The sequence below is a fragment of the Nerophis lumbriciformis genome, linkage group LG07 (assembly GCF_033978685.3).
Source record: "Nerophis lumbriciformis linkage group LG07, RoL_Nlum_v2.1, whole genome shotgun sequence".
NCBI classification, from domain to species: Eukaryota; Metazoa; Chordata; class Actinopteri; order Syngnathiformes; family Syngnathidae; genus Nerophis; species Nerophis lumbriciformis.
This window is the reverse complement of record NC_084554.2, coordinates 5687501-5712380: the sequence shown is the minus strand read 5'-3', so window position 1 is coordinate 5712380 and position 24880 is coordinate 5687501. Positions and strand designations below refer to the sequence as shown.

The 24880-nt window shown below is 42.2% G+C and overlaps 1 protein-coding gene across 2 annotated transcripts in view; it reads right to left on the bottom strand.

The window, feature by feature from the left end:
- The window catches only part of LOC133609869 (retinal-specific phospholipid-transporting ATPase ABCA4-like), a 600088-nt gene that overhangs the window by 444044 nt on the left and 131164 nt on the right, over positions 1-24880 (bottom strand). For both annotated transcript variants that reach the window (XR_012050540.1, XM_061965894.2), the window contains exons 19-23: positions 24124-24291; positions 12371-12548; positions 12162-12293; positions 6457-6596; positions 6235-6372 (exon numbers count right to left, since the gene is read on the bottom strand). Coding sequence is in view for 1 of the 2 variants with exons in the window: in XM_061965894.2 (XP_061821878.2) it covers positions 6235-6372; positions 6457-6596; positions 12162-12293; positions 12371-12548; positions 24124-24291 (756 nt within the window). In the remaining variant the exon portion in view is untranslated. The remainder of the gene's footprint in view (positions 1-6234; positions 6373-6456; positions 6597-12161; positions 12294-12370; positions 12549-24123; positions 24292-24880) is intronic.

Sequence of the window (24880 nt, the reverse complement as noted above, 5' to 3'; positions counted from 1 at the left end):
ATATGATGGCAGTCACACATAAGAGATACGTGTAGACTGCAATATGATGGCAGTCACACATAAAAGATTTGAGTAGACTGCAATATGATGGTAGTCACACGTAAGAGATACGTGTAGACTGCAATATGATGGCAGTCACACGTAAGAGATACGTGTAGACTGCAATATGATGGCAGTCACACGTAAGAGATACGTGTAGACTGCAATATGATGGCAGTCACACATAAGAGATACGTGTAGACTGCAATATGATGGCAGTCACACATAAGAGATACGTGTCGACTGCAATATGATGGCAGTCACACATGAGAGATACGTGTAGACTGCAATATGATGGCAGTCACACATAAGAGATACGTGTAGACTGCAATATGATGGCAGTCACACTTGAGATATGTGCAGACTGCAATATGATGGCAGTCACACGTAAGAGATACGTGTAGACTGCAATATAAGGGCAGTCACACACAAGAGATACGTGTAGACTGCAATATGATGGCAGTCACACATAAGAGATACGTGTAGACTGCAATATGATGGCAGTCACACATAAAAGATTTGAGTAGACTGCAATATGATGGTAGTCACACATAAGAGATATGTGTAGACTGCAATATGATGGCAGTCACACATAAGAGATACGTGTAGACTGCAATATGATGGCAGTCACACATGAGAGATACGTGTGGACTGCAATATGATGGCAGTCACACATAAGAGATACGTGTAGACTGCAATATGATGGCAGTCACACATAAGAGATTCGTGTAGACTGCAATATGATGGCAGTCACACATAAGAGATACGTGTAGACTGCAATATGATGGCAGTCACACATAAGAGGTACGTGTGGACTGCAATATGATGGCAGTCACACATAAGAGATACGCATAGACTGCAATATGATGGCAGTCACACATAAGAGATACGTGTAGACTGCAATATGATGGCAGTCACACATGAGAGATTCGTGTAGAATGCAATATGATGGCAGTCACACATAAGAGATACGTGTAGACTGCAATATGATGGCAGTCACACATAAGACATTCGCGTAGACTGCAATATGATGGCAGTCACACATAAGAGATACGTGTAGACCGCAATATGATGGCAGTCACACATAAGAGATACGTGTAGACTGCAATATGATGGCAGTCACACATAAGAGATACGTGTGGACTGCAATATGATGGCAGTCACATATAAGAGATTCGTGTAGACTGCAATATGATGGCAGTCACACATAAGAGATATGTGTAGACTTCAATATGATGGCAGTCACACATAAGGGATATGTGTAGACTGCAATATGATGGCAGTCACACGTAAGAGATATGTGTAGACTGCAATATGATGGCAGTCACACATAAAAGATTTGAGTAGTCTGCAATATGATGGTAGTCACACATAAGAGATACGTGTAGACTGCAATATGATGGCAGTCACACGTAAGAGATACGTGTAGACTGCAATATGATGGCAGTCACACATAAGAGATACGTGTGGACTGCAATATGATGGCAGTCACACATAAGAGATACGTGTAGACTGCAATATGATGGCAGTCACACTTGAGATATGTGCAGACTGCAATATGATGGCAGTCACACGTAAGAGATACGTGTAGACTGCAATATAAGGGCAGTCACACACAAGAGATACGTGTAGACTGCAATATGATGGCAGTCACACATAAGAGATACGTGTAGACTGCAATATGATGGCAGTCACACATGAGAGATTCGTGTAGAATGCAATATGATGGCAGTCACACATAAGAGATACGTGTAGACTGCAATATGATGGCAGTCACACATAAGACATTCGCGTAGACTGCAATATGATGGCAGTCACACATAAGAGATACGTGTAGACCGCAATATGATGGCAGTCACACATAAGAGATACGTGTCGACTGCAATATGATGGCAGTCACACATAAGAGATACGTGTAGACTGCAATATAATGGCAGTCACACATAAGAGATACGTGTAGACTGCAATATAAGGGCAGTCACACACAAGAGATACGTGTAGACTGCAATATGATGGCAGTCACACGTAAGAGATACGTGTAGACTGCAATATAAGGGCAGTCACACACAAGAGATACGTGTAGACTGCAATATGATGGCAGTCACACATAAGAGATACGTGTAGACTGCAATATGATGGCAGTCACACATAAAAGATTTGAGTAGACTGCAATATGATGGTAGTCACACATAAGAGATACGTGTAGACTGCAATATGATGGCAGTCACACATGAGAGATACGTGTAGACTGCAATATGATGGCAGTCACACATAAGAGATACATGTGGACTGCAATATGATGGCAGTCACACATAAGAGATACGTGTAGACTGCAATATGATGGCAGTCACACATAAGAGATACGTGTAGACTGCAATATGATGGCAGTCACACATAAAAGATTTGAGTAGACTGCAATATGATGGTAGTCACACATAAGAGATACGTGTAGACTGCAATATGATGGCAGTCACACATAAGAGATACGTGTAGACTGCAATATGATGGCAGTCACACATAAAAGATTTGAGTAGACTGCAATATGATGGTAGTCACACATAAGAGATACATGTAGACTGCAATATGATGGCAGTCACACATGAGAGATACGTGTAGACTGCAATATGATGGCAGTCACACATAAGAGATACATGTGGACTGCAATATGATGGCAGTCACACATAAGAGATTCGTGTAGACTGCAATATGATGGCAGTCACACATAAGAGATACGTGTAGACTGCAATATGATGGCAGTCACACATGAGAGATACGTGTAGACTGCAATATGATGGCAGTCACACATAAGAGATACGTGTAGACTGCAATATAATGGCAGTCACACATAAGAGATATGTGTAGACTTCAATATGATGGCAGTCACACATAAGGGATATGTGTAGACTGCAATATGATGGCAGTCACACGTAAGAGATATGTGTAGACTGCAATATGATGGCAGTCACACATAAAAGATTTGAGTAGTCTGCAATATGATGGTAGTCACACATAAGAGATACGTGTAGACTGCAATATGATGGCAGTCACACGTAAGAGATACGTGTAGACTGCAATATGATGGCAGTCACACATAAGAGATACGTGTGGACTGCAATATGATGGCAGTCACACATAAGAGATACGTGTAGACTGCAATATGATGGCAGTCACACTTGAGATATGTGCAGACTGCAATATGATGGCAGTCACACGTAAGAGATACGTGTAGACTGCAATATAAGGGCAGTCACACACAAGAGATACGTGTAGACTGCAATATGATGGCAGTCACACATAAGAGATACGTGTAGACTGCAATATGATGGCAGTCACACATGAGAGATTCGTGTAGAATGCAATATGATGGCAGTCACACATAAGAGATACGTGTAGACTGCAATATGATGGCAGTCACACATAAGACATTCGCGTAGACTGCAATATGATGGCAGTCACACATAAGAGATACGTGTAGACCGCAATATGATGGCAGTCACACATAAGAGATACGTGTCGACTGCAATATGATGGCAGTCACACATAAGAGATACGTGTAGACTGCAATATAATGGCAGTCACACATAAGAGATACGTGTAGACTGCAATATAAGGGCAGTCACACACAAGAGATACGTGTAGACTGCAATATGATGGCAGTCACACGTAAGAGATACGTGTAGACTGCAATATAAGGGCAGTCACACACAAGAGATACGTGTAGACTGCAATATGATGGCAGTCACACATAAGAGATACGTGTAGACTGCAATATGATGGCAGTCACACATAAAAGATTTGAGTAGACTGCAATATGATGGTAGTCACACATAAGAGATACGTGTAGACTGCAATATGATGGCAGTCACACATGAGAGATACGTGTAGACTGCAATATGATGGCAGTCACACATAAGAGATACATGTGGACTGCAATATGATGGCAGTCACACATAAGAGATACGTGTAGACTGCAATATGATGGCAGTCACACATAAGAGATACGTGTAGACTGCAATATGATGGCAGTCACACATAAAAGATTTGAGTAGACTGCAATATGATGGTAGTCACACATAAGAGATACGTGTAGACTGCAATATGATGGCAGTCACACATAAGAGATACGTGTAGACTGCAATATGATGGCAGTCACACATAAAAGATTTGAGTAGACTGCAATATGATGGTAGTCACACATAAGAGATACATGTAGACTGCAATATGATGGCAGTCACACATGAGAGATACGTGTAGACTGCAATATGATGGCAGTCACACATAAGAGATACATGTGGACTGCAATATGATGGCAGTCACACATAAGAGATTCGTGTAGACTGCAATATGATGGCAGTCACACATAAGAGATACGTGTAGACTGCAATATGATGGCAGTCACACATGAGAGATACGTGTAGACTGCAATATGATGGCAGTCACACATAAGAGATACGTGTAGACTGCAATATAATGGCAGTCACACATAAGAGATACGTGTAGACTGCAATATGATGGCAGTCACACTTGAGATATGTGCAGACTGCAATATGATGGCAGTCACACGTAAGAGATACGTGTAGACTGCAATATAAGGGCAGTCACACACAAGAGATACGTGTAGACTGCAATATGATGGCAGTCACACATAAGAGATTCGTGTAGACTGCAATATGATGGCAGTCACACATAAGAGATACGTGTAGACTGCAATATGATGGCAGTCACACATAAGAGATATGTGTAGACTGCAATATGATGGCAGTCACACATGAGAGATACGTGTAGACTGCAATATGATGGCAGTCACACATAAGAGATACGTGTAGACTGCAATATAATGGCAGTCACACATAAGAGATACGTGTAGACTGCAATATGATGGCAGTCACACTTGAGATATGTGCAGACTGCAATATGATGGCAGTCACACGTAAGAGATACGTGTAGACTGCAATATAAGGGCAGTCACACACAAGAGATACGTGTAGACTGCAATATGATGGCAGTCACACATAAGAGATACGTGTAGACTGCAATATGATGGCAGTCACACATAAAAGATTTGAGTAGACTGCAATATGATGGTAGTCACACATAAGAGATACATGTAGACTGCAATATGATGGCAGTCACACATAAGAGATACGTGTAGACTGCAATAAGATGGCAGTCACACATAAGAGATTCGTGTAGACTGCAATATGATGGCAGTCACACATAAGAGATACGTGTGGACTGCAATATGATGGCAGTCACACATAAGAGATACGTGTGGACTGCAATATGATGGCAGTCACACGTAAGAGATACGTGTAGACTGCAATATGATGGCAGTCACACGTAAGAGATACGTGTAGACTGCAATATGATGGCAGTCACACATAAGAGATACGTGTAGACTGCAATATGAGGGCAGTCACACATGAGAGATTCGTGTAGACTGCAATATGATGGCAGTCACACATAAGAGATACGTGTAGACTGCAATATGATGGCAGTCACACATAAGAGATACGTGTGGACTGCAATATGATGGCAGTCACACGTAAGAGATTCGTGCATACAAAACATTCTAACTTGGATTGTTTCCCTGGCTTCGAGACTCTCCTGAAGGACAGTACGGCGAAGACACAACAAAGGACACGCACACCTGTTGTTGTTGACTTTGGACTTATCGGCTGCACAAGATCAAGGCCGCGGAACAGAGACACACTGCAGGCTTACACACAAACATGCATCCAAAAAAATACACGCCCCCCCAACCCAATGCCCTCAACGCAAATCCCATAGGGGTGATGAAAGGATGGTCAGCGCCGAGAGCTGCGGCCTAGCATCATGACCCCGCACTCCCTTCCTTCTGTTGCTAGATATCTCGAAATGTACGTTGTAATATGTATATGTGCTTTGCTATGGAGGTTTCTTCCCACTCCAGACTGGGCCCCCTTAGGAGCCCGGAAAATACGGTATTCGAACCTTAGTAGGCCCCCAAGGTTTCTGACATTGGGGCGAACTGATAGCGTCAAACCTTTTTGAGAGGGTACAAATGAATCTGCAGGCTATCCGAACTCTGTCTCTGCCTGATTCCTTGCTTCTTGTTCTGTTTAATAAATAGTTCGATGTTTAAACCTGACAAAGGACCTAAAAAAAAAAGCACATTTTTGGTACTCCCAGGACTTTTGGCACCAGACATGTCACCTGTACGATATTTGAGGAGCAGGTCCCAGATGGAGCGTCTGGAGTAAGGGTCCACCCCTGATGTGGGTTCATCCAGGATCACCACCTTTGCACCGCCAACAAACGCCAGCGCGACTGACAACTTCCTCTGCATGCCTCCTGGAAAAGGAAATTAAAAAAAAAACTTACATCGACACTAACCTGATACCAGTTATGTTTGTTTTGTTGGCAATTCTGACCAACCTGACAGATTCTGGGTCAGTTCATCTCTTTTGTGGGGTAGACCCAAGTCTTGCAACATGTTCTCCACCTCTTGCTCGGCCTCTGCTATTTGACGGCCTTTCAGCAGCGAGTGGAAGAGGATGTGCTCAGCGACAGTCATGCTGGGTGGAATCAAGAGTGGAAAAGGTTTTTGCTCAACCTGGGACTGTGCAATTGTTGGATAGTAACACAGTAGAGCCCCGCTATTCAGGATTAAAAAAGGCAATACCCATAAAAAGATGTTAGAATAATTATATAGAACCGGCACCTCAACGAAGATAAGTCATATCAACAGCAGGCAGACAAAGCAGAGACAGGGCGCAATCACAAGTCCCCCAGCGCATTCCGTCACGTATTGTGCGTACTGGAGCTGCTTGCATAATGTGTGACCCCTCCCTTTAGAAGCATGTAACTAGGGAACTCCCAAACTGAATAAATAGAGGAGCGCATGGACTGTTCCTCAGAGCGTAGGGTGAGACTGTAACTGAGTGTGCAGCTCCATGTATTTTCCTCTGTCTCTGCCTGATTCCTTGCTTCTTGTTCTGTTTGACAAAAGACCTAAAAAAATGCAATTTTTCCTCCCTGGATTTTTGGCACCAGACATGTATTCAGTGGGTATATCAAAAATAATCTTTTATTCTGAAGGTGATGTCTCTTTAAGGTGTCATAAACATAGGTGGGTAGTAGTCAGTGGTGTGCCACAATTGGGTGCTCGGTGTCAGAGTTTGTAGGTGCCGAACCCCAAGATGCAGAGAAGGCGGAAGGCATTGTACGAGAAAACATGGTTTTAATGTTCAAAAATAAGAAAAGGAAAACACGAACCAGAAACCAGGAAGCAGGAACAGGAGTCAGGATCCAGGGAAAGCTTAACGCACACAGGTAGCAACGACAGCATACAGCAAACAACGACACAACAGGTAGGAACGACAATTATCCAGCCATGACTGGAGGAGAAGGCAGGTTTAAATAGTAGCTGGCTGATTGACACCAGGTGTGGCCAGGTGCCAATCAGCCACAGCTGGGGGGAAGCAGCACTCAGGGAGAAACAGGAAACAGAACCAAAATAAGAGCATTGACAGGAAATGACAGAGGAAAAACTAAAACTTGACCAAACTGTCAGGGACAAGCCTGACAGTAGCCCCCCTTCCTATAACGGATACCAGACGTTCTAGGAACCCCCCCCCAAAAAACAGTCCAAAGTCACGGGAGGGTGGAGGGAGGACAAGGAGGTGGGCCACCAGGCCAAGTGTCCCCGCAACCAGCGGGGAAGAGTTAGGTGGCGACGGCGAGTTGAACGCCGCCGCAATTGGCAAGGCGGCTCGACCGCCGGCATGGGAGGACCCACCGGAAACGATGGTGGTGGCGCCCTCTGCTGGCCCACCGGAGACGATGGTGGTGGCGCCCTCTGCTGGCCCACCGGAGACGATGGTGGCCCCGTGGAATGTAGACCCACCGGAGTGCATGGTGGCGCCCTCTGCTGCTGGCCCACCGGAGAGGAGGATGGTGGCGCCCTCTGCTGCTGGCCCACCGGAGAGGAGGATGGTGGCGCCCTCTGCTGCTGGCCCACCGGAGAGGAGGATGGTGGCGCCCTCTGCTGCTGGCCCACCGGAGAGGAGGATGGTGGCGCCCTCTGCTGCTGGCCCACCGGAGAGGAGGATGGTGGCGCCCTCTGCTGCTGGCCCACCGGAGAGGAGGATGGTGGCGCCCTCTGCTGCTGGCCCACCGGAGAGGAGGATGGTGGCGCCATCTGCTGCTGGCCCACCAGAGAGGAGGATGGTGGCGCCATCTGCTGCTGGCCCACCAGAGAGGAGGATGGTGGCGCCATCTGCTGCTGGCCCACCAGAGAGGAGGATGGTGGCGTCATCTGCTGCTGGCCCACCAGAGAGGAGGATGGTGGCGTCATCTGCTGCTGGCCCACCAGAGAGGAGGATGGTGGCGCCATCTGCTGCTGGCCCACCGGACAGGATGGTGGTGCCGTAGGTTGTAGACCCACCGGAGTGCATAGTGGCGTCTGCCGGCCCACCGGAGTGCATGGTGGCGTCTGCCGGCCCACCGGAGTGCATGGTGGCGTCTGCCGGCCCACCGGAGTGCATGGTGGCGTCTGCCGGCCCACCGGAGTGCATGGTGGCGTCTGCCGGCCCACCGGAGTGCATGGTGGCGTCTGCCGGCCCACCGGAGTGCATGGTGGCGCCGTAGGTTGCAGACCCACCGGAGATGATGGCGCCGTCTCTTGCAGACCCACTGGGGCGAGAAGTAGCTGTGCCTCCCCAGCTGCACTGCTACTCATAGCCCCTCCCCCAAGGGACGGATCCCAGACGTCCCCAGATAGGACCACAGACGACAGGGGTGGGAGGGAGAGGGCTTGAAAAGCGGCCGAACTTTTCTTCAGATTAGCCATTAAGTCCAAAACTTTGTTAAGCCTCTCCGCCATGGACATCTCTGCGAGATTCGAATTTGGCTGGATCATTATGTCAGAGTTTGTAGTTGACGAACCCCAAGATGCAGAGATGGCAGCAGGCTTTGTACAAGAAAACATGTTTTTAATGTTCAAAAATAAGAAAAGGAAAACACGAACCAGAAACCAGGAAGCAGGAACAGGAGTCAGGATCCAGGGAAAGCTTAACGCACACAGGTAGCAACGACAGCATACAGCAAACAACGACACAACAGGTAGGAACGACAATGATCCAGCCATGACTGGAGGAGAAGGCAGGTTTAAATAGTAGCTGGCTGATTGACACCAGGTGTGGCCAGGTGCCAATCAGCCACAGCTGGGGGGAAGCAGCACTCAGGGAGAAACAGGAAACAGAACCAAAATAAGAGCATTGACAGGAAATGACAGAGGAAAAACTAAAACTTGACCAAACTGTCAGGGACAAGCCTGACACTCGGGCCCCAAAGCACCCACGGACAATGCCGAGCACCCACGTGGGATTGATGGCAACTTTCAATCTTCAAAATATATATTTTTTAAATCAATCAAGTTGTTGTTAATTTAGTGGTGAGTTTGATCCGTATTACATGATAAAAAAAGCCACAAACAATATAGTCTATAATTAAATAGAGGAACGCGTGGACTGTTCCTCAGAGCGTAGGGTGAGACTGTAACTGAGTGTGCAGCTCTGTGCATTCTCCTCATGAGTGAAATTGAACTCTGTCTATGCCTGATTCCTTGCTTCTTGTGCTGTTTGACAAAAGACCTAAAAAAATGCAAATTTTTGGTCCTCCCAGAATTTTTGGCACCAGACATGTTTTCAGTGGGTATATCAAAAATTATCTTTTATTCTGAAGGTGATGTCTCTTTAAGGTGTCATAAACATAGGTGGGTAGTAGTCAGTGGTGTGCCACCATAGGGTGCTCGGGCCCCAAAGCACCCACGGACAATGCCGAGCACCCTTGTGGGATTGATGGCAACTTTCAATCTTTAATTTTTTTTTTTTTAAATCAATCAAGTTGTTGTTAATTTAGTGGTGAGTTTGATCCGTATTACATGATAAAAAAGCCACAAACAATATAGTCTATAATTAAATAGAGGAACGCGTGGATTGTTCCTCAGAGCGTAGGGTGAGACTGTAACTGAGTGTGCAGCTCCGTGCGTTCTCCCCATGAGCGAAATTGAACTCTGTCTATGCCTGATTCCTTGCTTCTTGTTCTGTTTGACAAAAGACCTAAAAAAATGCACATTTTTGGTACTCCCAGGATTTTTGGCCCCAGACATGTTTTCAGTGGGTATCAACATTAGCGGCGGCTGTGCAGTACAAACGAACGGAGGACATACAGTTGATAGAGAGTTGCGATAGCCAATCGGGTCGTGAGTAGCCCATCTAGGTAGCCGTACGTTAAACCTGACAATCACAACTTGTGATTTGCGAAAGGAGGAAGTGGCACCGGTGCAGAGAAATTTTAATTAAATTAAATTTTAACCCACAAAGGAGGGTCGAACAAGGATATTTCAAGAGAAACTAGATCTTGTGGGACGAGGTCGGCCGACCACGGAATCTAGCTGAGCTACTTGAATCAAACAACTTATGAGTGGGTGTTGCACTGCAAAAACTGAAATCTAAGTAAGATGAAATATCTCAAATAAGGGTGATATTTGCTTATTTTCTGTCTGAGAAGATAATTCTTCTCACTAAGCAGATTTGATGTTAGAATGTTTTACTTGTTTTAAGTGTTTTGGTCCTAAATGATCTCAGTAAGATATTACAGCTTGTTGCTGAGATTTGATGACCTATATTAAGTAAAACATGCTTGAAACTAGAATATCAACTGTTGCAAAGCTGTGTCATCAACACTCACAAGTATAAAACTACTTTTTTTTACAAAAAAATCATATAATAATGTCAAGATAATAGCACTAGCATTTACTTAATTTAAGAATATTTTTCAACATATTGAGCAAAAGGGTCTCTTTTTCAGTGGCCTAGTGGTTAGAGACCGGGCTTTCTGCTCCGCCGCTCCCAGTCTGTGGAACGCTCTCCCTGACCACCTGAGGGCACCACAGACTGTGAATGCTTTTAAAAAAATCTTAAAAACCCTTCTTTCTAAAAAAAGCCTTTTTTTTTTTTAGATATATGCGTACTAGTTCTAGCTATTTGGCTGTTCTAGTTTTTATTTTTATGTATTTTGTATTATCTTTTTTATTTTATTTTTTTAATACACTGTAGCACTTTGAGGTTGTTTACTCATTGTAAAGTGCTTTTTACAAATAAAATCTGTTATTATTATTATTATTATTATTATTATTATTATTATTATTATTAGAGTGTCCGCCCTGAGATGGGTAGGTTGTGAGTTCAAACCCCGGCCGAGTCATACCAAAGACTATAAAAATGGGAGCCATTACCTCCCTGCTTGGCACTCAGCATCAAGGGTTGGAATTGGGGGTTAAATCACCAAAAATGATTCCCGGGCGTGGCCCACTGCTCCCCTCACCTCCCAGGGGGTGAACAAGGGGACGGGTCAAATAGAGAGGACACATTTCACCACACCTAGTTTTTTTTTCTACCAAGAAAAGTGCACTTGTTATTAGTGAGAATATACTTATTTTAAGGTACTTTGGGGTTAGCTAATTTTACTTGTTTTGGAAAGTCTTGACAAGCCAATTTTTTTTTGTTCTATTGGCAGATAATTTTGCTTAGTTCAATTTTTGTATTTTTTCCCCCCTTGTTTTTAAACACTGACTTTTTGCAGTGTACAAATTGTGAGTTCAAATATTTTATTTCATTATTCTTTTTACAATTATTTTAATATTGACAATACCACGTAAGATATGTTTGTGGAGGGGGGGGGGGGGGGGGGGGGGCGTGGCCTGCGGGCCTGCCGCGGAACTGGGTGGGCCAGGACCGGGCTCGAAGACAGCGACAGGTGCGTAGATGGCCAAGGTGGGCCTTGTTATCTGGATACACCTGTGGCCTGTATTAGCAGCAGCCGGGATGAGACACGTAGTAGGAGTTGGAGGTTTTCAGTAGACCCATAATAAATTCATTAAAAGAAGCAAACTTCATGAATGTTTTTTGTGACCAACAAGTACGTGCTCCAATTACTTTATCACAAAAAAATAGGAGTTGTAGAAATTATTGGAAACTCAAGACAGCCATGACATCATGTTCTTTTACAACTTTTGACCAGGACTGTACGTGTATGTAAGTGTCTGTAGGAAAGTGTACAGAATGTAAGCTTCCTACTATTGAAACAGGGTGTTGTGCTGTGGGCACATTCCAAGAGACGAGCGAATGCTGTCCATTTCTGTGCGGATGTCTTTCCCGTAAATGGTAGCGGTGCCTGACGTGGGAGGGAACATACCAGTCAGGATGGACCTCGGGAGACAGAAAGAAAGGAGTCGGGTAAATAAACATTATCAGTGTAAAGGGCACAGGATTGGTGTGACACGTACATGGTGGTGGTTTTGCCAGCGCCATTGTGGCCGAGGAAGGCAGTGATCTGGTTCTCAAAGAAGCTGAGGGTGAGGCCGTTCACAGCAGGTCTGGGGCTACTGCCGAAGACCTTGACTAGGTTCTGGATACACACACCCTTCACCAGGCCTGCTGGTTCCGCCTCGAAGAACGGCTGGCCTAAACAGTGTTGACAAAATAACGATGTGATGGAGGTACAACAACACAAATACCAGGGATTGGGTACAACAATAGTACGACAGGCTAACCTCCTCCAACATCCGAGGACAAAGCTACGAACAATGGGAGACCGGGCTTTCTGCTCCGCCGCTCCCGGTCTGTGGAACGCTCTCCCTGACCACCTGAGGGCACCACAGACTGTGGACGCTTTTAAAAACGGCCTAAAAACCCTTCTTTTTTTTTTTTAAAAAAAAGCCTTTTTTTTTTTTAGATATATGCATACTAGTTTTAGCTATTTGGCTGTTCTGGTTTTTATTTTATTTTATTTTTTTATTATCTTTTTATTTTTATTTATTTTTAATACACTGTAGCACTTTGAGGTTGTTTACTCAATTTTACAAATAAAATCTATTATTATTATTATTATTACTTAATAGTGCTCATTCGACAGTGTAAACCATTTTTGGTTATGATAATTAAACATTTTGTCGAACTAGACCAGGGGTGTCAAAGGTACTCTCACTGACTCTCACTATTGTGTTAGATCCACTATGGACTGGACTCTCACTATTATGTTAGATCCACTATGGACTGGACTCTCACACTATTATGTTAGATCCACTATGGACTGGACTCTCACACTATTAAGTTAGATCCACTATGGACTGGACTCTCACTATTATGTTAGATTCACTATGGACTGGACTCTCACTATTATGTTAGATCCACTATGGACTGGACTCTCACACTATTATGTTAGATCCACTGTGGACTGGACTCTCACTATTATGTTAGATCCACTATGGACTGGACTCTCACTATTATGTTAGATCCACAATGGACTGGACTCTCACTATTATGTTAGATCCACTATGGACTGGACTCTCACACTATTATGTTAGATCCACTATGGACTGGACTCTCACTATTATGTTAGATCCACTATGGACTGGACTCTCACTATTATGTTAGATCCACTATGGACTGGACTCTCACTATTATGTTAGATCCACTATGGACTGGACTCTCACACTATTATGTTAGATCCACTATGGACTGGACTCTCACTATTATGTTAGATCCACTATGGACTGGACTCTCACACTATTATGTTAGATCCACTGTGGACTGGACTCTCACTATTATGTTAGATCCACTATGGACTGGACTCTCACTATTATGTTAGATCCACTATGGACTGGACTCTCACTATTATGTTAGATCCACTGTGGACTGGACTCTCACTATTATGCTAGATCCACTATGGACTGGACTCTCACACTATTATGTTAGATCCACTGTGGACTGGACTCTCACTATTATGTTAGATCCACAATGGACTGGACTCTCACTATTATGTTGGATCCACTATGGACTGGACTCTCACTATTATGTTAGATCCACTGTGGACTGGACTCTCACTATTATGCTAGATCCACTGTGGACTGGACTCTCACTATTATGTTAGATCCACTATGGACTGGACTCTCACACTATTATGTTAGATCCACTATGGACTGGACTCCCACTATTATGTTAGATCCACAATGGACTGGACTCTCACTATTATGTTAGATCCACTATGGACTGGACTCTCTCACTATTATGTTAGATCCACAATGGACTGGACTCTCACTATTATGTTAGATCCACTATGGACTGGACTCTCACTATTATGTTGGATCCACTATGGACTGGACTCTCACTATTATGTTAGATCCACTATGGACTGGACTTTCACTATTATGTTAGATCCACTATGGACTGGACTGTCATTATTATGTTAGATCCACTATGGACTGGACTCTCACTATTATGTTAGATCCACTATGGACTGGACTCTCACTATTATGTTAGATCCACTATGTACTGGACTCTCACTATTATGTTAGATCCACTATGGACTGGACTCTCAATATTATGTTAGATCCACAATGGACTGGACTCTCACTATTATGTTAGATCCACTATGGACTGGACTCTCACACTATTATGTTAGATCCACTATGGACTGGACTCTCACTATTATGTTAGATCCACTATGGACTGGACTCTCACTATTATGTTAGATCCACTATGGACTGGACTCTCACTATTATGTTAGATCCACTATGGACTGGACTCTCACACTATTATGTTAGATCCACTATGGACTGGACTCTCACTATTATGTTAGATCCACTATGGACTGGACTCTCACACTATTATGTTAGATCCACTGTGGACTGGACTCTCACTATTATGTTAGATCCACTATGGACTGGACTCTCACTATTATGTTAGATCCACTATGGACTGGACTCTCACTATTATGTTAGATCCACTGTGGACTGGACTCTCACTATTATGCTAGATCCACTATGGACTGGACTCTCACACTATTATGTTAGATCCACTGTGGACTGGACTCTCACTATTATGTTAGATCCACAATGGACTGGACTCTCACTATTATGTTGGATCCACTATGGACTGGACTCTCACTATTATGTTAGATCCACTGTGGACTGGACTCTCACTATTATGCTAGATCCACTGTGGACTGGACTCTCACTATTATGTTAGATCCACTATGGACTGGACTCTCACACTATTATGTTAGATCCACTGTGGACTGGACTCTCACTATTATGTTAGATCCACTATGTACTGGACTCTCACACTATTATGTTAGATCCACTATGGACTGGACTCTCACTATTATGTTTGATCCACAATGGACTGGACTCTCACTATTATGTTAGATCCACTATGGACTGGACTCTCACACTATTATGTTAGATCCACTATGGACTGGACTCTCACTATTATACTAGCTCCACTATGGACTGGACTCTCACTATTATGTTAGATCCACTATGGACTGGACTCTCACTATTATACTAGCTCCACTATGGACTGGACTCTCACTATTATGTTAGATCCACTATGGACTGGACTCTCACTATTATACTAGCTCCACTATGGACTGGACTCTCACTATTATGTTAGATCCACTATGGACTGGACTCTCACTATTATGTTAGATCCACTATGGACTGGACTCTCACTATTATGTTAGATCCACTATGGACTGGACTCTCACTATTATGTTAGATCCACTATGGACTGGACTCTCACTATTATGTTGGATCCACTATGGACTGGACTCTCACTATTATGTTAGATCCACTATGGACTGGACTCTCACACTATTATGTTAGATCCACTATGGACTGGACTCTCACTATTATGTTAGATCCACTATGGACTGGACTCTCACTATTATGTTAGATCCACTATGGACTGGACTCTCACTATTATGTTAGATCCACTATGGACCGGACTCTCACTATTATGTTGGATCCACTATGGACTGGACTCTCTCTATTATGTTAGATCCACAATGGACTGGACTCTCACTATTATGTTAGATCCACTATGGACTGGACTCTCACACTATTATGTTAGATCCACTATGGACTGGACTCTCACTATTATGTTAGATCCACTATGGACTGGACTCTCTCACTATTATGTTAGATCCACAATGGACTGGACTCTCACTATTATGTTAGATCCACTATGGACTGGACTCTCACACTATTATGTTAGATCCACTATGGACTGGACTCTCACTATAATGTTAGATCCACTATGGACTGGACTCTCACTATTATGTTAGATCCACAATGGACTGGACTCTCACTATTATGTTAGATCCACTATGGACTGGACTCCCACTATTATGTTAGATCCACTATGGACTGGACTCTCACTATTATGTTAGATCCACTATGGACTGGACTCTCACTATTATGTTAGATCCACTATGGACTGGACTCTCACACTATTATGTTAGATCCACTATGGACTGGACTCTCACTATTATGTTAGATCCACTATGGACTGGACTCTCACTATTGTGTTAGATCCACTATGGACTGGACTCTCTCACTATTATGCTAAATCCACTATGGACTGGACTCTCACTATTATGTTTGATCCACTATGGACTGGACTCTCACTATTATGATAGGTCCACTATGGACTGGACTCTCACTATTATGTTAGATCCACTATGGACTGGACTCTCACACTATTATGTTAGATCCACTATGGACTGGACTCTCACTATTATGTTAGATCCACTATGGACTGGACTCTCACTATTATGTTGGATCCCCTATGGACTGGACTCTCACTATTATGTTAGATCCACTATGGACTGGACTCTCACTATTATGTTAGATCCACAATGGACTGGACTCTCACTATTATGTTAGATCCACTATGGACTGGACTCTCACTATTATGTTAGATCCACTATGGACTGGACTCTCACACTATTATGTTAGATCCACTATGGACTGGACTCTCACTATTATGTTAGATCCACTATGGACTGGACTCACTATTATGTTACATCCACTATGGACTGGACTCTCACTATTATGTTAGATCCACTATGGACTGGACTCTCATTATTATGTTAGATCCACTATGGACTGGACTCTCACTATTATGTTAGATCAACTATGGACTGGACTCTCACTATTATGCTAGATCCACTATGGACTGGACTCTCACTATTATGCTAGATCCACTATGGCCTGGACTCTCACTATTATGTTAGATCCACTATGGACTGGACTCTCACTATTATGCTAGATCCACTATGGCCTGGACTCTCACTATTATGTTAGATCCACTATGGACTGGACTCTCACACTATTATGTTAGATCCACTATGGACTGGACTCTCGGGCCCGCGGGCCGCATCAGGCCCACCAAACAGGTTCAACCCGGCCCACAAGATGAGTTTGCTAAAAAATACAAATGAACTGCAATTTTTTTTTTAACGAAATAAACTGCTGTTCTAAATGTGTCCACTAGATGCTGCAATTCAAGTTACACATCACACTGTTTCCTAATTCTGTGGCGACACACAATACCTTATTTTATTGTATATTAACAACTCAACGGATAAAATAATGAAATGGCAAGATGCAAAGACTTAAGTCAACGCGACCATCCTCTTTGTAGTCAGAGTCCCGTGCAGCACTCGCAATTGGTTGAATGCACGATGTGCACCCTGAATTCCATTGTAAAAATGTGTGTTTCTACATTTGTTGCGTTTGTTCTATTTTATTTTATGCCTAAATCTACCATTTTTTTTGGGGACAATTGTCTTGATTATAATATACTTGCAATATTGGAATGACGATCAATGAATGTGTTGCGGCAGTTGTGAATGTCACCAATGCGGTGGTTTGAGGAAACACTCGATTGCGTTACCAAACACGTCTCTAATGATCTGTCAACATCCATCCATCCATCCATTTTCTACCGCTTATTCCCTTTGGGGTCGCGGGGGGGCGCTGGAGCCTATCTCAGCTACAATCGGGCGGAAGGCGGGGTACACCCTGGACAAGTCGCCACCTCATCGCAGGGATCTGTCAACATGAGAATGCTAAACAGGAAGTGCTTGAAGTGCAATGACTTCGTAAAAACACTGAGACAAAGTTCTTCATGGTGTTTTTGAAACTGCGTCAATTCGTTTTTGCCAAGAGTATTATTTGTAATATGATGATGATGCTGGCTTTTGAACTTATATATAAGTCCGGATGGTTCTTTTCCACTTTGGTCCGGAGGACAGGACGTCCACAGTTTCCAAAAACTATTTGAAATGAGGACTCGTCAGACAACAGAACTCAGAAATCAGTCCATCTTAGATGAGCTCGGGCCCAGCGAAGCCGGCGGCGTCTCTGGGTGTTGTTGATAAACGACTTTAACTTGTTTGTGAGTTTTACTATAAAAAAATATCTTTTGTAAGGTTTGTAAAGACAAAAAGTAGTTTTGTTTTTTTTACTCAAAATGACAGTGTAACTGTCATCCTTAATATGACAGCTATTTAAACACATTTCCTAAACCAAACATGCAATTTTTTTTTACAATTGCCTGAAATAATATATCTTTGTGGAAAAAAAAAATGAATGGAAAGGTTTTGGAATGGCCTTCCCAAAGTCCTGACTTAAATGTGTGGACAATGCTGAAGAAACAAGTCAATGTCAGAAATACCAACACATTTAGCTGAACTGCAGCAATGTTGTCAAGAGGAGTGGTAGTTACTGACAGTTGTTTTATGAAGTGTTCCTGAGCCCATGTGGTGATATCCTTTACACACCGATGTCGCTTTTTGATGCAGCCTGAGGGATCGAAGGTCACGGGCATTTAATGTTGGTTTTCAGCCTTCTCCAGATTCTCTGAACCTTTTAATTTTATGGACCGTAGATACTAAAATCCCTAAATTTCTTGCAGTAGCTGGTTGAGAAATGTTGTTCCTTAAACAATTTTCTCAGGCATTTGTTGACAAAGTGGTGACCCTCGCCGCCGTCCTTGTTTGTGAACGACTGAGCATTTCATGGAGGCTGTTTTTACACCCAATCATGGCGCCCACCTGTTCCCAATTAGCCTGTTCACCTGTGGGATGTTCCAAATAACTATTTGATGAGCATTCCTCGACTTTCTCAGTCTTTTTTGCCACTTGTGCCAGCTTTTGTGAAACATGTTGCAGGCATTTAATTCCAAATGAGCTAATATTTTTTTTTTAATTAACTAAATTTTCCAGTTTGAACGTTAAATATCTTGTCTTTGAAGTCTATTCAACTGAATATAGGTTGAAAAGGATTTTTCAAATCATCGTATTCAAAGTCTAAGTTCATTGTGTTCTTCGTGGGGTTTTTGAAACTCCACCAAAATGTTTCCTCAGAAGTTTCAAGTAACTTGAAGTGTTTTGACAAGAGGATTAGTTTTAATTAGAGATGTCCGATAATGGCTTTTTTTTTGACAATATCCGATATTGTCCAACTCTTAATTACCGATTCCGATATCAACCGATACTGATATATACAGTCATTATTATACCTAATTTTGTTGTGATGCCCCCGCTGGATGCATTAAACAATGTAACAAGGTTTTTCCAAAATAAATCAATTAATGTTATGGAAAAAAGTGCCAACATGGCACTGCCATATTTATTATTGAAGTCACAAAGTGCATGATTTTTTTTTAACATGCCTCAAAACAGCAGCTTGGAATTTGGGACATGCTCTAACCTGAGATAATCCCCACTACAACTAGTTGAGGTTGAAGGGGGCTGGGGAGTAGCGGGGGGTGTATATTGTAGCGTCCCGGAAGAGTTAGTGCTGGATTCTGGGTATTTGTTCTGTTGTGTTTATGTTGTGTTACGGTGCGGATGTTCTCCCGAAATGTGTTTGTCATTCTTGTTTGGTGTGGGTTCACAGTGTGGCGCATATTTGTGACAGTGTTAAAGTTGTTTATACGGCCACCCTCAGTGTGACCTGTATGGCTGTTGACACTTACAACCAAATTTGGCATGATAATGTGTTAAATCCACGACTGTATATATCGGTTGATATCGGAATCGGTAATTAAGAGTTGGACAATATCGGAATATCGGATATCAGCAAAAAAAAGCCATTATCGGACATCCCTAGTTTTAATATTAACATATTAAGGATACGCTTGTTCTATTTTTGACCAAAGTAAAACAAAAAAAAACAAATTTTGAGGTTGTCTTTATTTTTTAATGATCATGCCATGATTTTACCAGTCCGGCCTGCGTGGGAATAGACTTGCCTCCATGTGACCCCTGAGCTAAAATAACTTTGACCCCCCCCTTGCATTAGACTGTGGATTTCAAAGACGCTCTTAAACCTTATAATTCCTTGTTTTTCATTTTCAGTGCCTTTTCTACACTGCAAAAAGTCAGTGTTCAAAAACAATGGAAAGAAAGAAAACAAGACAAGCGCTTGTTACTCTCGGGGTCTCCTAGCCCAGGGGTCGGCAACCCGCGGCTCTATCTTTAGCGCCGCCCTAGTGGCTCTCTGGAGCTTTTCCAAAAAATGTATGAAAAATGGAAAAAGATGAGGGGGAAAAAAATCTATTTTTGTTTTAATATGGTTTCTGTAGGAGGACAAACATGACACAAACCTCCCTAATTGTTGCAAAGCACACTGTTTAAATTAAACACGCTTCACTGATTCGAGTATTTGGCGAGCGCCGTTTTGTCCTACTAATTTTGGCGGTCCTTGAACTCACCGTAGTTTGTTTACATGTATAACTTTCTCCGACTTTCTAGGACGTGTTTTATGCCACTTATTTTTCTTTCTCATTTTGTCCACCAAACTTTCCACAGAGGTGAGTTTTGTTGATGTTATTGACTTGTGTGGAGTGCTAATTAGACATATTTGGTCACTGCGTGACTGCGAGCTAATCGATGCTAACAGGCTATTTAGGCTAGCTATATGTACATATTGCATCATTATGCCTCATTTGTAGCTATATTTGAGCTCATTTAGTTTCCTTTAAGTCCTCTTAATTCCATGACACACTATCTGTATGTAATATGGCTTTTAATTTTTTTGCGGCTCCAGACAGATTTGTTTTTGTAGTTTTGGTCCAATATGGCTCTTTCAACATTTTGGGTTGCCGACCCCTGGACTAGCCGCTCAGGCAAATCATATTGTCTAAAAATGCATTTTTCCATGGATAACATGACATCATCGCGCCAAGTGCGTGCTCTTTCAGTCAATTAGTGCACATATACACAGCCCGGCCCCCGGCCAAAATGTTTTTGATTGTCAAATTAATTAAATTGTAAAATTGTAAAAATTCATTATTATTTGAAGAATTTATCTGAATGTGCATGAACTATTTCTGTTCAAAATTGTTAGAAATGTGAAATATTTAAATATTAACTGTCTTTTCTATTGTTTCATTGAAAATAAAACAGCAAAGTCCATTTGGCTGTCATCTGTTTTAATTATGAGACACAATTGTGTCAAAGTCATGATTTTTTTTATTTCATGCTCGAAATAAGAAATGATTACTTTAAAAAAAAAGTACCTTAAAATAAGTATATTCTCACTAATAACAAGTGCACTTTTCTTGGTAGAAAAAAAAAAGTTAAAGTACCAATGATTGTCACACACACACACTAGGTGTGGTGAAATTTGTCCTCTCTATTTGACCCGTCCCCTTGTTCACCCCCTGGGAGGTGAGGGGAGCAGTGGGCCACGCCCGGGAATCATTTTTGGTGATTTAACCCCCAATTTCAACCCTTGATGCTGAGTGCCAGGCAGGGAGGTAATGGGTCCCATTTTTATAGTCTTTGGTATGACTCGGCCAGGGTTTGAACTCACAACCTACCCATCTCAGGGCGGACACTCTAATAATAATAATAATAATAATTAAAGCTGCAAGCAGCGTTGGTCGGGCCCGCGTATTTGGCAGGTGCTAGTCCTAAATGTCCCAATACTTTTGTCCAGTGATAGTCATAAGTGTCCCAATACTTTTGTCTACTTTTAGTCTGAAGTGTCCCAAGACTTTTGTCTAGTGTACCTACCTTGTCTGCATTGTGTGGGCACGTTGGTGCTTCCTGCTTTTAAGCAGCCATCTTAAAAAAAACCGCAGCGCAGCAGCATCAGCGCAGCGGGTCTTTGAAGGGTCATAAAATCAAAACCGGAGCAGTTAGAAAAAAAGCGCTTCTGTCATTGTAATCACAAGGGTTCAATCTCTCTCCTGTGTTAGTTTGAAGGCGAAACGACAAACGCGCTCAGAGGAGATCGTTTTTGAAGGAAGGTGACCGGTTTTTACAAAAAATTTGTTTTGAAGGGGGAATAGCAAACTTCCTGTTGATTTTTGCTGGGGGTTGTCAATTTATAAAATGTAGGTCTAAGTGAGACCTACATAGAGTGTTTTTTTTTTTTTGTTTCATGTCTCTCCGACCTACCCAGTGGGAGTTACAGGCAGTTTTGTCATTTTGTTCTTCCGAGGAGCAGTTTTTTCTGCGTTTTATAAAAAAATTGCGGTAGAGCACAATTTTTAGATTTGGGGTTAGGTTTTTTCATTAGATCACAGTTTTAGCCAGTCCTGATGTGTGTGTTCAGTTTGGTGAGTTTTGAAGCATGTTAAGGGGGTCAAATTAGAGCTCAAAGAGGCAAAAGTGACTGTTTTTAGTACTTTTTTGTCTTGAAGGGGGAATTGCCAACTTCCTGTTGATTTTTGCCCGAGGATATACAATTATGAAAACTAGGTATAAGTCAGACCTACATAGAAGTTTTTGTTTCATGTCTCTCCGACCTTCCTAGTGGGAGATATAGGCAGTCTAGTTTTTTTTCCCTAGGGGGCGCTAGAGCGCAATTTTGAGTTTTGGGGTTCGTTTTTTTTATTAAAAGGCAATTTTCGCAGGTCCTGATGTGTGGGTCAAATATGGTGAGTTTTGAAGCATGTTAAGAGGGTCAAATTAGAGCTCAAAGAGGCAAAAGTGACTGTTTTTAGTACTTTTTTGTCTTGAAGGGGGAATTGCCAACTTCCTGTTGATTTTTGCCTGAGGATATACAATTATGAAAACTAGGTATAAGTCAGACCTACATAGAAGTTTTTGTTTCATGTCTCTCCAACCTTCCTAGTGGGAGATATAGGCAGTCTAGTTTTTTTTCCCTAGGGGGCGCTAGAGCGCAATTTTGAGTTTTGGGGTTCGGTTTTTTTATTAAAAGGCAATTTTCGCAGGTCCTGATGTGTGGGTCAAATATGGTGAGTTTTGAAGCATGTTAAGTGGGTCAAATTAGTGCTCAAAGAGGCGGCGGAATAATAATAATAATAATAATAAAACCTTAGAAAAACAATAGGTCCTTATGTCCCATTGCATAAGGACTCCCTGTGGGAGTCCTTATGCAATGGGCCATGCGGGCCCTAATAATAACAGATTTATTTGTAAAAAGCACTTTACATTGAGTAAACAACCTCAAAGTGCTGCAGTGTTTTAAAAAGATCAAATAAAAAGATAATACAAAATACATACAAATAAAAACTAGAACAGCCAAATAGCTAAAAAAAAAAAAAAGGCTTTTTTTAAAAAAAAGAAGAGTTTTTAAGATTTTTTTAAAAGCATCCACAGTCTGTGGTGCCCTCAGGTGGTCAGGGAGAGCGTTCCACAGACTGGGAGCGGCGGAGCAGATAAAAACCCGGTCTCTAACCACTACGCCACTGAAAAAGAGACCTTTTTGCTCAATATGTTGAAAAATATTCTTAAATGAAGTAAATGCTAGTACCATTATCTTGACATTATTATCATGATTTTTCTTGTTCATGCTTGAAATAAGAAATGATTACTATAAAAAAGTAGTTTTATACTTGTGAGTGTTGATGACACAGCTTTGCAACACTTGATATTCTAGTTTCAAGCATGTTTTACTCAATATAGGTCATCAAATCTCAGCAACAAGCTGTAATATCTTACTGAGATCATTTAGGACCAAAACACTTAAAACAAGTAAAACACTAACATAAAATCTGCTTAGAAGATTAGAAAATAAGCAAATATCACCCTTATTTGAGATATTTCATCTTACTTAGATTTCAGTTTTTGCAGTGTAGAAGTAATTTTCTGATTGACCAACAGGACCTTATCACATGGGAGTGCATTTTTTTAAAGACACAAGAACAGGAAAAATCTCTTGATAATGCCAATACTGGGTATTGAATGAGGAAAAGTGACATCATGTTATACCGTCATTTTCTTGCTTCTCTGGCCCTGCACCATCCCTCTCATCCTGTTGGCCACTTGTTGCCTCGGCAGTCTTTGGTTTCTCCGGGGTTTTCTGCACTTCTCCTTGCTCCTTGCATGCTGGGTTATCGAAGCCTTTCTTGGACAGCTCATGTTTATTATGGCTGTTGTCTGAAAAATAGAAGAGGGGATGGAAAAAAAAAGTAATGTATTACATTTAAAACTAGAGTTTATGCAATTATGGTAGGATCAGTAAAGTGCAGTGAGGAACTGACTTCATCACAGTCAGATTTACAAACATATGAACCCTAAAGAGTATCTTATTCACCATTTGATTGGCAGCAGTTAACGGGTTATGTTTAAAAGCTCATACCAGCATTCTTCCCTGCTTGGCACTCAGCATCAAGGCTTGGAATTGGGGGTTAAATCACCAAAAATGATTCCCGGGCGCGGCGCCGCTGCTGCCCACTGCTCCCCTCACCTCCCAGGGGGTGATCAAGGGGATGGGTCGAATGCAGACGACAAATTTCATTACACCTAGTGTGTGTGTGACAATCATTGCTACTTTAACTTAACTTTAACTTTACACATACAAACTGTAGCACACAAAAAAGCACATTTAATTAAAAAAAACGTTATTATGGTCTTACCTTTACTTATAAATGAAGTCCATGCGCCGCAACTAAAGCCCTCACTTCAACTTTCCACGTGCAAGATTGAATCTATTTAAAAAAGTGTCACCGAGGGTTTATAAATGTCG